We start from the raw sequence: 17,737 nt of genomic DNA on the forward strand, positions 1-17,737 counted from the left end.
TCAGCAATGAAGAATACAATAACTGAAATGAGGAATACATTAGATGGGTCAACAGTAGATTAGATGAATCAGAGGATCAAATTAGTGATTTTGGAAGATAAGGTAGCAGAAAACACCCAATCATAACAACAAAAAGCAAACAGAATTTTAAAAATGAGAGTATAAGGAACCTCTGGGACAACACCAAGCATAATAACATTCGCATCATAGGGGTACCAGGAGAGAGAGCGAGCAAGGGATCAAAACCTATTTGAAGAGAGGTTTCAAAGAAGAGAGGGCACACATAAAATCAGAAATGAAATAGAAGTGACAACTGACTCCATAGAAATACAAAGGATTACAAGGAAATACTACCAATAATTGTACGCCAACAAATTGGACAACCTGGAAGAAATGGATTAATTCCTGGAAACATACAATCTTCCAAGGCTGAATCCGGAAGACACAGAAGTCTGACAGTCTGATAATTACTAATGAAATCAAGTCATTAATCAAGAAACTGCTAATAAACAAAAGTCCTGGACCAAGTTAATTCACAGGTGAGTTTCACCAAACATTCAAAGAAGAATTAAAACCTATTCTTCGTAAACTATCCCAAAACATTGAAAAGAAGGGAAAGCTCCCAAACTCATTTTATGAGGGCAGCATTATTACCCTTATACCAAAACCAAACAAAGACACTACAAAAAAAAGAAAATTGTAAGCCAGAATCCATGATGAACATAGATGCAAAAACCATCAACAAAATATTAGCAAACTGAATTCAGTAATATATTTAAAAGATCACACACCACGATCAAGTGAGATTTATTCTTGGGATACAGAGATGCTTCAAGATCTACAAATCAACACGATATACTATATAAACAAAGTGAAGGATAAAAAAAATCATTATATCAATAGATATACAAAAAGCATTTGACAAAATCCAACATCCATTTATGATAAAAAAATCTTACAGCCGAGTGGGGATAGAGGGAACATACCTCATCATAACGGCCATATGACAAACCCACAGCTAATATCATACTCAAACATTAAGCATTAAGATCAGGAACAAGGCAAGCAAGGATGTCCACTTTTATTCATCATAGTATAGGAAGTCCTAGAAACCTTGTCGCAGTCAGACAAGAAAAAGAAAAGGCAGCCGAATTGGAAAAGTAAAACTGTCATGATTTGCAGATGACATGATACTATATATAGAGAACCCTAAAGATTCCACCAAAAACTATTAGAATAAATGAACTCAGTGAAGTATCAGGATAAAAAATATTCAGAAATTGGTTGCATTTTTATACACCAATAATGGACTAGCAGAAAGAGAAATTAAGAAAAACAATCCCATATACAGTTGCATCAAAAAGTTAAAATAGCTAGGAATAAATTTAACCAAGGAGGTAAAAGATCTGTACTCAGAAAACTATAAGACATTGAAAGAAATTGAGGATACAAATAAATGAAGACTATGCCATACTCACGAATAGGAAGAATTAACATCGTCAAAATGTCCATACTACCCAAAGCAATCTAGATTCAAGGGAAGCCCTATTAAAATAGCAATGGCATTTTTCACAGAACTTGAAAAAATAATCCTAAAATTTATATGGAACCACAAAAGATCCTGAGTAGCCAAAGCAATCTTTTCCTTTTCTTTTTCCTTTTTTTTTTTTTTTTTGCCAGTGAGCTGCGCCTTCCACAACTAGATTGAAAACAAGACTTGACTTAGAGCTGATGGGTCCTGGAAAAACACACTGTTCTCCAATATTCCCCAATTAAAAAAATAAAACCCACAAAGTTGGAGGTATCATAGTACCTCCAACTGACATCAAACTATGCTACAAGGCTATAGTAATTAAAACAGCATGGTTCTGGCATAAAAACCAATGCACAGATCAGTGGAACATAATAGAGAGCCTAGAAATTAACACACACCTATGTGCTCAATTAATCTATGACAAAGGAGGCAAGAATATACAGTGTGGTAAACAATAAATACTGTTGGGAAAACTGGATATATGCAAAAAAGGAAGGAAGGGGCAGGGAGGGAGGGAAGGAAAAGAGGAAGAAAGGAAGGAAGGAAGGAAAGAAGGAAGGAAGGAAAAAAACTGGATCACCTTCTTATACCACATAAAAGAATAAATTCAAAATGGATTAAAGACTTAAATTTAAGACCTGAAACCATAAAAGTCCTAGAAGAAAATATAGGCAGTAAAGTCTTTGATACTGCTCTTAGCAACTTTTTTTTTTTCACTATATCTCCCCAGGCAAGGCAAATAAAAGGAAATTTTTTTTTTAATTGAACTAAATCAAACTAAAAAGTTTTTGCACCGTGAAGGAAACCATCAACAAAACGAAAAGACAATCTACTGAATGGGAGAAGATATTCAGCAATGATACATCCAATAAAGGATTATATCTAAAATATATAAGGAACTCATACAACTTAACACACACACACACACACACACACACACACACACACACACACACACAGACAACCAACCAACAAGCAATCCAATTGAAAAATGGGTAGAGGACCTGAATAGATATTTCTCCAAAGAAGACATGCAGATGGCCAGTAGACATGAAAAAATGTTTGATATAACCAATCATCAGGGAAATGCAAATTAAAACCACAATGGGATATTACCTCATATATGTCAGAATGATAAATCAACAAACAAGTGTTGGTGAGGATGTGGAGAAAAAGGAACCCTTGTGCACTGTTGGTAGGATTGCAAATTGGTGCAGCCACTATGGAAAACAGTCTAGAAGTTCAAAAAAATTAAGAATTAAACTACCTTTTGACCCAGCAATTCCACTACTAGGTATTTATTTGAAGAAATCCAAAACACTAATTTGAAAAGATATATGCACCCTTATGTTCACTGTAACATTATTTACAATAGCCATGATATGGAAGCTACCTAAGTGTCCATCGATAAACAAATGGATAAAGAAGAGGTGGTACATATATAAAATGGAATATTACTCAGCCATAAAAAAGGGAATGAAATCGGGCCATTTGCAACAACATGGGTGGACCTAGAGGGTAGAATGCTAAGTGAAATAGTTCAGAGAGAGAAACACAAATTCCCTATGATTTTACTTGTATGTGGAATCTAAAAAAACCCATTAAATAAACAAACAAAACAGCAGCTGACTCAGAGAACAAATTGAAGGTTGCCATATGGGAGGGGTGCTGAGGGGATGGGTGAAAAAGGTGAAGGGATTCAGAAGTACAAATTGCAAATTTAAGAAAGAGTCGTGGTAATGTACAGCATAGAGAATATAGTCAATACTATTGTAATAACTATGTATGGTTTCAGATGGGTGCTAAACTAAATGGGGTGATCACTTTGTAAGTTATGTAAATATGTCTAATCACTATTTGGCACACCTGATACTAATATAATATTGTGTGTGAACTGTAATTGAAGTTTGTTTTTTGTTTGTTTGTTTTTTAAAGAAATCACACAAAGTATGTTCTCTGATCACAATGGAATGAAATTGCTTCCTTATTTGTAAAATGTGACACTACCTGTGAAGGGGATAAAAGAACCCAGATCTCAAGTACCCAGCACAGGACCTAATAAATAATAACGTAATACATGTTTTTTGAGTTTTTTCCCTCCTTACTGGAGTGTGATAAATGACGTGTTAACTTCCTTATTGAAATTAAAAAAAAAAAATTTAACTGTTTTCAATTGGTTGCAGATTATATAACTGATGGTGTCTTAGTATTGAGGAAATACAGTATCACAACCCTGATGCACCCACCACTGCTAAAAGTTTTAAGACTGTCTTAGCAATACAGAACTGGCACATTTATAAATTACCTTCTTTGTTAACTTAATACAACAAGATAAATGTTTACTGATCCTACCTGTTTTGTTCTTAATGATAGGCCATTAGTGTACATTAATATGTTTGACATCCTTATTCATTTCACACCAGAGAGGCAAGGCGAGGCCACCTATTCATGAGTTGATTCTCATGATCAAAATGCAAAGCTTGACTTTTAATGCTTTAGAACAGATCCTAGCTCAGATTGTGTACGTCTTCTTTTGTGCAACAAAGCAGAGTTGAGTAGTTGTGACAGAGTCCAAGTGGCCCATAAATCCTAAAATATTTACTGTCTGGCGCTTTACAGAAAATGTTTCCTGAGTCCTAACCTAGAATTAAATAATCTTTGGGTGAGCCTGGTAGATGATATTCTAGGAAAAACATATAAAATGATAGCACTTATCTGTTTCATAGGTATGAGAACAACCACAACGTTAATTTTCCTTCAAATTCTACTATAAAATTGGTAGATTGATCGAGCTTCCAGGAATTAGAAATTCCATTTTTTCACCTAGGACCATGAGAGTACAGATTTCACATTTCTCCAGAATTTCATCCCAACTTTTTCTCTCATAGACCAAACTCAACAGGTAGGTGATACCTAATTTACAGCTGCTAAGACTACTATTTTCCGGTTCCACCTTTTTTTCTTTTTAACCATTCTTTAGTTTAAATCAGAGATGTCTTTTTACTAACATACTCGTAGTGTTTAAAGGGTGTGAAATGACTTGATTTGGGACATTTTGCTGCTGCAACTTCACTTTTCTTCCATCCTCATGTCAATCATCACCCTACCCCGCACTTCACAACACTGTCTTCTGAATCAGCTTATCTACTTTTACTTTTTTACTGACTAGATTTATAAGTTAAAATTTTTAAAGAGGGTCAAAGAGAAAGCTCTGATTTATATGCTTCTTTCAAAGGAGTTCTGTCCTCCAAGTCCGCGTTCAGACCTTCCAAGCTCTGTCTAAGGTCCCCTTGTACTAGCAATCTGATCAGACCTGGCCGCTGGAAGACAATTCCAGTCCAGGTGCAGCCTGCTCATACCTTGTGATCAGCCTCACTCTGAATCTTTTGCAGGCAGCCTAAGTGAAATCAGTAAAGCACAGGAGGTGAGCTGGCTGGAAAAGAAATCAAAGACAAGACTAAAAATGTACAGATGTACCGAGAACAACAGTCTTTTCAGGGTTCCAGTAACAGAAAAAGCAATAAAAAAGACAGAGTAATTGCTAGAGTATATAACTCACTCTTTGGCCTGTCGTTTAATTGAAGTAAAACTGGGATGGCAACAAGTTTTAAGTATTTTTGTAGATAGGGATTTTTAAATAATGATGAGGATATTAAAAATATATATATATACATACACATACCTAACACTTTCAAGCAACAGTCTTGGGAGCCAAAGAACCACCTGACTGTCACAGGGGTCATATATGGTACAACATGGGTGCTTTTATCATAAATGAGGCGTTAAAGATCTTTGTTTCCCCCTTCGTGGCTCATGGCCCCAGTATCTGTACTTTTCCTGGATTACTAATGATCATTATAAGGTTCATGACGAAGCAAAAGCATACCGTGTTTCCCCCAAAATAAGACTGGGTCTTATACTGTATTTCCCTGAGCATAAGACCAGGTCTTATATGAATTTTTGCTCCAAAAGGCGCATTAGGGTGTATTTTCAGGGGCTGTCTTATTGTTTCATGTACAACAATCTACATTTATTCAAATAGAGTCATGTCATCTTCTGGAACATCGTCATAACATAATAAAGGCGTCCATTTGGCTGACGATCTTAACTGGGGCTTATTTTCAGGGTAGGTCTTATTTTCAGGGAAACACGGTAGGGGTAGAGGAGAACTCTTGCTGAGATACCATCAGAGCCATCAGTTAAGATTCTACACATTATTGCTATTTTAAGTTGGTTTTCCCCATTTCAGTCACTCTACCAGGTGCTAAAAGGAGGATTATTTTCCAAATTACAAATGTACTTTCTCAATGCTATTTTCTTCTTTTTAGTTTATGTTTTTAACCACTTTACCCCAAATCTCACAGAGCCAAGTTCTCTCTTTCAGTTATCTATTGCTGTGTAATAAACTACCCAGATATTAGTGGCTTAAAACAAAAACCATTTTATTTGCTCATGCTTCTGTAGGTTCGGAATTTGGGCAGGGTTCAGTGTGTATGGCTCCTCTCTGACCTGTGGTGTCTGTGGTCTCAACTTGAGCGGCCTGAACAGCTGAGAGCTGGCTGAGTCTCTCTCTTCTTATGGTATCACCTAGAATAACTCAGGTGGCGGTTGAGGACCAAAAATAACCTCACTCCCAATGTCTGCGCACTTTGGTTCTTTCCCTGGGGCCTCTCTTCACTCAGTAATTTAGTCTGACATTTGCAGGGTGGCTGGTTTCCAAGAGTGAAAGCAGGTGCTACAAGGCTTCTAGAGACCTAAGCTTGGAATTCTCAGAATGTTACTTGTGCATTCCGTTAATCAAAGCAAGTCACAGACCAGACCAGAGTCAAGAGGTGAGGAAGGAAACAAATGCCACTTCTTGATGAGGAAAGAAGCATTTGTGAACAGACAGGAGGCATTGCTGGCAGCCACCTTTGGAGACAATCAACCACAGCTTTCAAGAGGTAATCTGATAAGCTAAGTAAGCACTGCTCATGAGAAAATGCTAGAAGACTCCTCTAATCTTCAGGCATCTAATCCAAGGATCCATTCCTTTTAATGTGTTTGTACTACTGAATGGGGAAGAGGAGGCATCATAATATTAGGGTACAAGTGAAGGTGAAAAGAGCTGGGGAGATTGTGCAACAAAATCATTCTAAATATCAGTGTTTTCTATCTAGTCAGTGTTTCTGAACTAAGCTTCAGATAAGCTCTGGCCTACTTTTAGCTTTCTTTGTGAATCAATACTTTGATTAACCTTGTGTTGATATTTTCTAGATTACTTTTAACTCCCTGGACTCGAGAACTCAGCAGAATTAGCACTCTTTGATGTCTTATCCCACCTGTTAAGGTTACTTTTCTCTAAAAGGTGGTACATTTTACTAACACTTTGTAGTACTTAAAATATTTAAGTAAGTAAGGAGAGTCTTGACTCTTACTGTCTTTAGTAAGAGTATTAGTCACTAGCCTTCTCACTTAAGAATATCTCTTGGGATAAAGGGATCAATCCAACAAGAGGCCATAACCTTTGTATTATAAATATTTATGTGCCCAACACAGGGGTACCTAAATATATAAAGCAAATGTTTACAGACATAGAAGGAACAATAGAGAACATAACAATAATAGTAAGGAACTTCAATACGCCACTTACTTGAATGGATAGGTAATCAAGACAGAAAATCAATTTAAAAACATTGGTCTGAAACGACACATTTAGACGAGATGGAATTAGCATATATATATACAGACATTCCATCCAAAAGCAACAGAATACTCATTCTTCTCAAGTGCACATGGAACATTCTCCAGGACAAATCATATATTAGGCCACAAAACAAGTCTCAACAAATTTAAGATTTAAAATCATATCATGCATATTTTTTGACTATAGTGGTATGAAACTAGAAATCAATTTTAACAAGACTGGAAAATTCACAAATATGTGGAGATTAAACAACATGATCCAGAACAACCAATGGGCAAGTGAAGAAATCAAAAACAATATCAAGAAATACCTTGATACAAATGAAATGGAAATACAACATACAAAACATGGGACACAGCAAAAGCAGTTCTAAGAGGGAAGTGCACAGCAATAAATGCCTATCTCAGGAAACAAGAAAAATCTCAAATAAATGGATTAAAGACTTGAATGTAAGACTTGAAAACATAAAACTCCTAGAAGAAAACATCATTAATAAGCTCCTTGACATTGGTCTTGGCAATGATTTTTTTGGATTTGACAACAAAAGTGAAGGTAACAAAAGCAAAAATAACCGTGAGACTATATCAAACTAAAAAGTTTCTGCATGGCAAAGGAAACCATCAACAAAATGAAAAGGCAGCCTATAAAATGGGAGGAAATATTTGCAAATCATGTATCTGATAAGGGGTTAAAATGCAAAATATATAAAGAACTCATGCAACTCAATAAAAAAGCAAACAAACAATTAACAAATGGGCAAAGGATCTAAATAGACATTTTTCCAAAGAAGACACAGTTGGCCACCAGGTATAGGAAAAGATGTTCAACATCACTAATCAATCAGGCAAATGCAAATCAAAACTACAATGTGATATCACCTCAAACCTGTTACAATGGCTATTATCGAAAAGACAAGAAGTAACAAGTATTAGCAAAGATGTGGAGAAAAGGGAACACTTGGTGGGAATATAAATTGGTGCGGCCACCACAGAAAACAGTATGGAGATTCCTGAAAAAAATTACAAACAGAACTACCATATGATTCTGGGTTATTTATTGAAACAAAATGAAAACACTAACTCAAAAAAGATATATGCACGCTCATGTTTACTGCAGCATTATTTACAATAGCCAACACATGGAAACAACCTAAATGTCCATTGACTGATGAATGGATAAAGAAAATGACACACACACACACACACACACACACACACACACACAAATATTATTTAGCCATAAAAAGAATAGAGTCTTGCCGTTTGCAACACTGAGGACTCTGAGGGCACTATACTAAGAGAAGTAAGTCAGACAAAGACAAATTCCATGTGATCTCACTTAGATGTGGAATCTTGAAAAAAATAATAACTCAGAAATACAGAGAACAAATTGGTAGTTGTCAGAGGTGGGGTGGGGGATGGACACAATGAGTGAAGGTCATCAAAAGGTGCAAACTTCCAGTGATTAAATAAGTAAGTCACGGGTATGCAATGTACAGCACGGTCACTACAGTTAATAACACTGCATTGCGTATTTAAATGCTGCTAAGAGAGCAGACCTTAAAAGATCTCATAACAAGGAAAAAAGAACCCTGTAACCAAGTACGGTGATGGGTGTTAACCAGACTTATTGTGATCAATTCACAGTATATCCAAATATCAAAACATTCGGTTGTATACCTGGAACTAATATTATACGTCAATTATACCTCAATAAAATAAAATAAAAAGAATACCTCTTGGGAGTCATATCCATGGCCGCCGGTCTTCTGGTGGCACTGTTGAAATGTACAGCCTTTACTGCTATTCCTGTGAAGATGTGTAGTGCTGGCATCCATTCCCTTTTGATTTTCTTTTAAGTCTGTTCACAGTTGATTAACTCTATATTAAGCCATACACTCATCATTCCATTACCTGATATGAAGAAACTTCATAGTGAATTAAAGAAATGACACACAAGTTTTACTAAAGGTATCCTATATACATATATATATTTTATTTTAAAATGTCATTGAGCAGATACATTTCTTTAGTTTTCCAGGGAACATTGGACCTAAGTTTCAAAACACAAAATAGATCCCCATTACTAGTTTTCACTTTTGGGTTACAAATGTCAAGGTTTCACAATCACAACGCATAGAGGTACATGGTTCTGAAACCATTTTCAGGTAGAGTCCTCTCATTCACTGTATGTAGGGTGCTTTTGGAAACCCAGTCCTTATGATACATTCTTTACAAATAATTCCACCATGGGCTTCCCCGAGTCTCCAGAAGAAACAAAGAAAATGGAGGCAAAAACAAGAGTACAAGAGTAACCTCAGGAGTCCCCAAACAAACACAAAATACTGTGGAAGATTGGAAGAGTGGAGGACATGAGCTGCTCCTTCAAGTACATCACAGTAGAAAACAACAGAACATACACAGCCTCATTCGGTCACTGTCTACCTGGTCTGTACATGAACAAAACTTCATCTAATACACAGAGGAAAAAATTAAAGCTATTTACACAGATAACATTGTGGATTAGAAAGTGCAGTAATCCCCAGACTGGCACTCACACCTGACAAAGTGCTGTCACGGTGCTCACAGAAGAGGCAAGTCGGGCTGCTCGTGTAGTGTCCTTTGCAAAGCCCCAGTGTACAGACATAAACCACATCACCCACACAACACCACAGCTTGCTTGGCAAGGTGGGCTACGTGTAGTGTGCAGGGTGCAAAATTTCTAATTGTAAGTCCTCAAAAATCCAAGTTTCTAACGTATAATTTTTACTATTTTCTTAGATCTAGTAACTTTTTGGGTCGGCCTGGTTGTTCTTTACAGACAAGGACTCACTGCTTTCTCCAAGTATCCCAGAAGCACTAACGCACTGAAAATAGAATCTCATGAAAGCCTAACATCCCCTCTGAAAAAAGTGGAGCTGCTAAGGAAAGGTTAGATCCTCAAACTGTGGTGGAAAGAAAACCACTGACCACCCAAGGCCTTGTAAATAAAGTTCACTAACAGATGAGAAAGGAGGTGAGATCAAGAGGAGAATCAGTTCTAAAGATGTGGGAGATTTTTTCCCAAGTGTTTCCATGCTAGTCTTGGTAAGCCAAAAATCCTACCCGAATGGCCAAGATCTGAGGCCAAATTGGCTACTGGGGACTCTCATCCCTGCTCACCTATAGCTGTAAGAAGTAAATGAATACTTCAGAGTAAGAAGAGGGTGAGCAGAGCTGACTTGACACAACCCCATGGAGGTAAATTGCTAGGGATTACAAAATTAAACACCCCAAATTGCTCAAAGCTGTGTATTGTGGACAATAAGTGAAATTCACTCTTTTGGGGTTTGTCCTACTGGACAGCTGAGTACTTGGCCTAGCCTGATTTTCCCTCTCCCTTCCCACCCCAAGAACAGCAGTTATGTATGCACAACCACTGCAGACCTCGACCTCTGACTGCTAGCACTGCTCAGATTTCAGGTGTTCTGAGAACAGAGCTTTGGTTGTTGCCTGGGAAAATGCTGAAGAGTGCGGATGGAGTGTGAGTTTGCTCTCTTTTTAACGAAGAGAGTGTCACCAAATATTCTGAAGAGCAGGGGCCAGCCCAACAATGAGATTTAGAACTGAAAGTGCCTTTCATTAAAGGAAGTGGCCACACCCCCCCCAAGACAACAATAAAGACTTGACTAGAAATCAAAAGCTTTTTATTAAACTAGACTTCCTCTGAGGCTATGAGGGCAAGCAGATTTGGCTATAACTCAGATACACAAGATTTCAGAACCACGTATAAATATGCTCTGCAGAATTTTGTGTTGCCTTTTGACATATCCAGGAATGCACTAAGGGCCAACCTGTTATGTAGACACATTTACTGCTCTGGGATGGGATCACGTGGGGCCTGGGTGAAAAATAAAGCCAAAACCAAGTAAGCTCAATTCACAGAGCAATATCAATGCTGGGTAGATCTGCTTTAGGCATTAACAAATCATTTTTTCCCATTTGATTTCTTCACCTCATTTGTAGTTTTCCTCCCATCCCCCAAACAGAATCATGGCTTCAGCTTGCTACTGAGACCTTTCCACCCAAGGGGGCTTATGAAAAGAATTCCTAGGTACCTTTCTAACTAAAATCAGTAGGACTAAATGCTCAACACTTTAGGGTAAGTTGAATAAGGAGGTTCCAGAGTTTTTCCTGAGACATGCCTTGGTAGTAAATGAATTGCTGAATTGAGTAGAAAGTTGTCATGACATTTACGTGATGTCTACACCCAAACTTTGTCTCTGGTGGCTCAGATAAAACTAGTGAAGCTCAAGTTAGGGCCCAGATAGAAGCCCAGGACAGGAAATAAATGAAAGGTCATGGGAACACAGGAGAGAGGTGAGTGCTTGTGAGAACAGCTTCCTAAAGCTGGTGGCTCAGTCCTCCAAGGAAAACTTTCTCAAGTTTCCAGTTTGTACGTGGCTTTGAGAGTCAGGGCAGGAACAGAAAACGGACCACACGGTTGTAGGGGGTCTTCATGTTTTCCCATGGTGCATATTCTGCCAGAGAAACAAATAGTTTACCACAAACTTCTGTCCACAGAGATGTTTGGAGTACCTAAGATTTACGGAAGGAGGAGGGAAGCTGTCAGATGAAGAGGACTCCTGACAAGGTTGTAGTCCAATTCTTCCCAGGCAACATTTTGACAACCACCTGGTGGGTGACTTGCCAAGTAGTTGTTGCCACATTGTGTGATGAACACACTCCTGAGTAGGAAGGCTCCAGGCCATTCCTAAGAAAATATATATGCAGGCGATTAACTGTCCCAAAAGAATGGTTTTCCTGTCCTTGCCTCTGGGGAAGGGACGCAGACAAACATGAGAACTGGAATTGGCTCTCCAGCATTTTGGGGGTCACACCAATGACCTTTTACTTCATTGGGAAGAATGTTTTAATTACACAAAGTTGTCAAGATGGCGGTGATACCACAGGAGCTCTGCAGGAAGAAGATTTGGTAATTGGACATTGATGATGTACCAGGTCCCCCAATGCAGAGAAGCAATCTGAGAGACAGAAGTGATTTCCAAATATCTATCTTGCGATTCCTCCTGGCAGTGAAGCAGCAGGTATGTCTGGTCTGTCTACTGCTTCTGCTGCTCTTCTGAGGAACACCCAGAGGTGGAGCAACAGTGAGAAGAGGGGACTGAGTGGTTGGGTAGCTGGGACATGATTCTGTGGAGAAGGGGCAGGCGTACAGCATGAGAATGACCAGTCAACCTAATTCAAATTCAGTTTTATTAAAAGGCCTTTCTGAGTGGGCCTGGCCCAAAGATGATGGGGAAAGTAGGCCTACTGCCCCTTGACAGACTCTGATACTTACATGTTTGGAGTGGGCTTGGGGACAGTCATAGCCCATGGAACCTGGATCCAAAATGGAGGGACAGCCCTGAAATGAGGTATGGAGAACTGACTGATAGAAGGAACATCCTATCCTGCTCTATTAAACACTGCTTCACGTGTGTCCCCATGGCACAGCGGCGGGTGGACACGCCATTCCAGAAATGAAAACCCAGACTCAGAAACAAACAGAGAAACCTCAAGCCACGCAAGGGGGACCCTAGAAGACAATAGAGGAGCTGTTGGTCCAAAGAAACACCCAAAATTTTCATGAAAACACATTGATTCAGTGAGAAAATGCAACTTGGGAACAAATGATTACACAACAAAGACAGCTCTGTTAGCCAGGGCACTGTTCCAGGTGGTTGCCTGGGTGGTGTAGGCTACAGGATATGGGGACAGCCAGGGCTGGACTCTGACACACACATCCCTCAGCAAGGAGTTGGAAAGTCCCAGTCAGGCCTGCTCTATGGAAGGGAAACAATTACGATTTAGGGAATATCCTCCCATCCCCAAATCCCTGCCTCCCCACATCAGCATCATGAAAACAGAGAGACAGACACACACACACACACACACACACACACACACACACACACACACACACAGATAGCATTCCCTGAAATAAATCTCAGGCTTACTAGAAGGTGGGCACTCACACTTTCTGAGGCATGATCCCCAACTTTCCAATGCAGCACTTTTAACCTGTAGAGAAATTTGCAGCTGGACAGGCTGAAGAGTCTTCTGCCAGTTAAACCTGAAATTGGCTGCTCCAGCGACTCTAGATAAAATAAATATGATGTGTGTACCCAAAATAGGCAGTGGCCACGTAGGAGGCCTAGTAAAGGAACCAAAAGAAACACAACACTCAGTAGCAGCCTTTATGTTTAGCTTTTGTTGAGAATCCAGACCTTTTATACTAAAGAGGAAACCGAAACCTAAGGATCCTCTTGGAGCATAGCCAGAGAGGTCTTTCAGCAGCAAACTCCCCACCTGGGCTGGGAAGAGGTGGCATCACCTGGAACGCTGCTGGGGCACTCCCAGGCCTGCCCTGCCAAGAGGTACCCCAGCTTTCTTCCTTCTGTTCTTCCAATTCCTTGGGCCGTTTTCATGACAGTTTGTTTCCATGTATTAAAGGAATGACATATACAGATATGTCATCTCCTGAGCCCAGTCGGTCATTAGATATCCGCCATCCTCTGTCCTTCAGGACACCACGGGCACGCATCACCAGGTCCTGAGCTGCCAGTGTGTACCTGCGCAGGAATGAGACCATCAGTGCAGCCTCAGGCAAAAGCTGGGGGCAGGCAAGGCTAGAAAGGAAGCATCACTACAGACATGTAAACAGTTTTCACATATCCTTAAAGTCTCAAAAAACCTACGGCATCGTTTCCCCAAATGTGGGATGCCTAATGTAAATTATATTTTAGATGGTAGATGGACAAGACACAAGATATATTAAATAATCTCCCAAATTGTTCCACTGGTCAGTCTTCTTTTGAGGTTTTTGATGATACCAAGGAGAGTCTCAGTTTGGTGCTAGTGTATTGTTAACATGGATCTGCTCAGGCTCAACTTTTCCATGGCAAACTGTGTCTAGCTAAAAAAGTACATGGGAAAAAGAAGAGCTTTTATTTTTAGTATGTCACATTCCTTTTAGGACAAAGGATAGTAATTTTCACTTATGGTAAGGGTAAATTTCCTTTTAAAATAAATTTGTTCTTTTAAAGTGAGTTGATTTAAAAAAATATTAATGATTTACATGTACAGTAGGAATATAGTGAAAATGTGAAGGTTTTAATTAGTAATGACAGATAAACCTTGGTGTGGGGGTGCTGTTCCCCCCATTCTTATCAATGCCACAGTCTCCTCTTGACCAGTGTAAGTACATTGAGGGATCCCCCAAGAATTTGAAAATAGGATTGCTCATTGAGATTTAAGCTGTAAACTCAAGCGAAAGAATGACTATGCTATAAGCTGATGGAAATATTAATATCTAGAGAAAGACTGATGCGGGTGGGAGGTGATTTGGGTGGATGTGGGCCTAGATTAGCCTTGAGGCATAAAAGAATGAGACAAAACATTGGCAGGTGTCTATTCAAATAAGAGAGAGTCTTACCCAACAGACTTCAAAGAAATTTAGTTCCACTGCTAAGACCATATTTAGCGTGGATGGATTACTGTCTTAGCCTATGCCATTGAACGTGATTCACCATTACTCCGATTTCATGTTCACCAAATAACCTGATTGTGATTTGCCTCCCCATGGAGGCCTGCCTACAGGGAAGGAATGAGCTAGTCATTTGTCCTTTAAGAATGTCAGTCAGTTATATTTTTACTCCAATGTCAACTGGTGTTTTGATTTGCAGATTGAGGTTGGTGAAGGTCAGCCCAACTCTGATAATGAATCTGTTGTCTGTTGATTCCATGAGTTTCTAAACCTGAAAAGCTATAAGCCAGAGTCTGGTAAATCACCAAGATAATAAGTGTCACCCTACAAGGAAGGCCTATTTGAAGCCAGCTCTAGGCCTTGAACACAAGACCACCCCGGTGTTACTAGTGGCCTTTCCCTACGTGGAACATCTCAGCCATGCTTTCAGAACTGTGAGTTATGGAATTCAGAACACCAGAAGTCTCCATTCCTTCTGTTAAAACCCTTTATGAATTTACAGTTTTCATGTTAAAAGACCTGCATCTAGCCCCATCGTTAACATTAAGACCAAGGCCTGTGGCGAATGATGTCAGGATTGTTAAGATTCTAGGTTGTAGAGTCTTTGAAACACAAGTCTACTTATACAGCCCAGGTAGCAGACAGAAGTGTAGCATACACTACAGGTGGCAGAGCAGAGGCTATTTTAGTTAATCAGAAAATAAATGCCTTTCCTTCTAGATGATGGGTGGTGGGTAGGAAGGAGAGGTAACCCCCTTTTTCTACTGGCATTGAGACAATTATCAGCTTTGAGACAGAAATCTCAAAGTTACACTCAAGGGAAGATACAGCCAGTTAGCCCTCTCAGCATTCTCCTGCTGTGATCAGGAAATAAACAGAAAGGCCTCCAAAGAGGCCAAATAAATGTCCCCAAATTCATATATTGCAGCTCATATACTATATTCTAAAGAGCCTCTCAGAAGCACACCCCAGGTTACTTGGTTTTATATTAAATTGTATATCTGAGCTAGGACCACATAGGGAAAGGCTACCAGGAATATCAGGGTGTTCATTATCCTGGTGACTGACCAGGGTTTGGTCCTTAGCCTTTCAAGTTTAGAAACCTGGCTGAGTCAGTACACAGAGTAGATTCATCTGTCATGGCTGAACACACCTTAACCCATCTCATAAGCAGACTAGTCATAGAAAAATTATGGCAAGTTATGGGAAAAGATGGCCGACAGTAAAAGAAACATACTCAGATGTCGAAAAACAGTTAAAGGAATTCAAGACAGCTCCTGTGGCTAGTCTAGAGGCAAATAACCCTATAGGCCTCAACAGGTCCTGCAAGTCAAGGGGCAATGACAGAGATCAAGGTTAAACAATGTCTAACTGGTTATTTAAGTCATGAAGGAATATCGTTCATAGTTAAAGGAAAGAGACCACCCTGATATTGCTATCACTGGTGACTTTGGATATTTTTTAAATGGTCAAAATTAGCTTTGGTATTTTAAAAAGCAGCATTAGGTCACCTAGAAAAGATGGTTACCCAGGAAACTAATTTCCCTGAGGGCTCTAGCTAATTTAAGGTTTTCTTCTTTTAAATGGTTATTGCCTATTTCAAAGTAACTTCCCTTGAGCCTGCATTTTCTCTTCACCATCCATCCTGTCTTCCCTTAGGTGCTGAATGTCTTGAGAGAGAAATCCATTCTTGCTTCCTCGATTTCTTCCCATTTTCTTCCTTAATGTCTCACCAGTAAGCCCAACACCCTACTAATCTGCCCTCTTAAAGCTAGATCTAAAGGCTTCTTCTCAATACTCATTCTGCTCACCCTTTCTCCAGCACAAGTACATCTTCTTTGTCCTTGAAGTCTCCTATCTTTTCTTCTTGAATTCTCCTTTCTTTTTGGAGCTTCCATGCCTTTACACACTTTAAGTTTTCCTCCTGTGTCTGCTCTTCTGTGACACATGGCACAAGTTCTTCTTTCCAATGTTCCTTCTTTATTTCCTTTGTAGACCCCAATTAAGACTTAAGAAGAAGTCAATAAATCTTAACTTATTTTCCCTTCCAAGATGGGTCTTTCCCATCTATTATCCTTAGTTAATGGTATCCCCAGTCTCTTATGCAAGAAATCAATCATTTTCAATGCTACCTTCTTACTCCGATATTTTTCAATAATAAAATCCACAAGGCAGAGTAGGACTTCTAAACTTTGTACTATTTTAAGTAGATTGCATTAGTGGTACATGGCTAATTAAAATAAAATCTAACCTTAGAGTAATTAAGATGTAAGTTAAATCTGTTTCTGCCATCATTCATACATATAAGACAAACACACACTTATTTTGTATTTTCTATTTCTTGTTTTCTTTCCTTCATTCCAGCTTTCTATTAGGTTGATAGCTTTCTTTAATACATTTTTCTTCCCACTACTAGTTAGAAGTGTTAGTTTACTGTTTCTGTTCTTTTAGCATTTTATGCTTAAATATTTTTTAAGTTTTATTTTTCAATTACAGTATACAATATATTAATTTTTAATTACATGTCAATATATATGTCTGCCTCCTGAAAATAAAAGGATCTTAGAGTGCCTTTTTTCAACTTCCATGTTACTACCTATTATTTTAATATTACCTTGTTTTTAAAGACTCTATAAGCCATTATCATCATTTATAACTTATGTAAAGAAACCAACATACTAACTTTTTTTGCTGTTTGAAGTCCATTCCTTCCTTCTGGATTTGATTCTCTCCTGCTGAAGTACATTTTTAGTAATTCTTTTAACAAGGGCCTGTGAGTGATCAACTTACCCAGTGTTCAGATCACAAAATTCTTTATTTTTGCCTTTAATCTTGGGTGATAGATTTCTTGGGTACAGAAAACTAGATTGACCATTATTTTCCCTCAGCAGTTTGGAGATAACATTCCATTTACTTCTGACTTCTTTTGTTGAGGAGAAGTCTGTCTTGTATCATGTCTTTGTAAGTATATGTCTTTTCTCACTGGTAGT

The 17,737-nt window shown here is 38.7% G+C and overlaps 1 protein-coding gene across 3 annotated transcripts in view; it reads right to left on the bottom strand.

The window, feature by feature from the left end:
- Positions 1–9,192: 9,192 nt before the first annotated feature.
- The window catches only part of PPM1H (protein phosphatase, Mg2+/Mn2+ dependent 1H), a 238,268-nt gene continuing 229,723 nt past the window's right edge, over positions 9,193–17,737 (bottom strand). Inside the window, exons 10-12 of one of the 3 annotated variants that reach the window (XM_033116655.1) lie at positions 13,237–13,833; positions 12,561–12,626; positions 9,194–11,739 (exon numbers count right to left, since the gene is read on the bottom strand). In XM_033116655.1, coding sequence (XP_032972546.1) covers positions 13,686–13,833 — 148 coding nt within the window. In that variant the 3' untranslated portion in view covers positions 9,194–11,739; positions 12,561–12,626; positions 13,237–13,685. Of the gene's footprint in view, positions 13,834–17,737 lie in introns of all 3 variants that reach the window. The other 2 variants (XM_033116654.1, XM_033116653.1) reach the window with 2 other exon arrangements.

The sequence above is a fragment of the Rhinolophus ferrumequinum genome, chromosome 10 (assembly GCF_004115265.2).
Source record: "Rhinolophus ferrumequinum isolate MPI-CBG mRhiFer1 chromosome 10, mRhiFer1_v1.p, whole genome shotgun sequence".
Classification (NCBI taxonomy): domain Eukaryota; kingdom Metazoa; phylum Chordata; class Mammalia; order Chiroptera; family Rhinolophidae; genus Rhinolophus; species Rhinolophus ferrumequinum.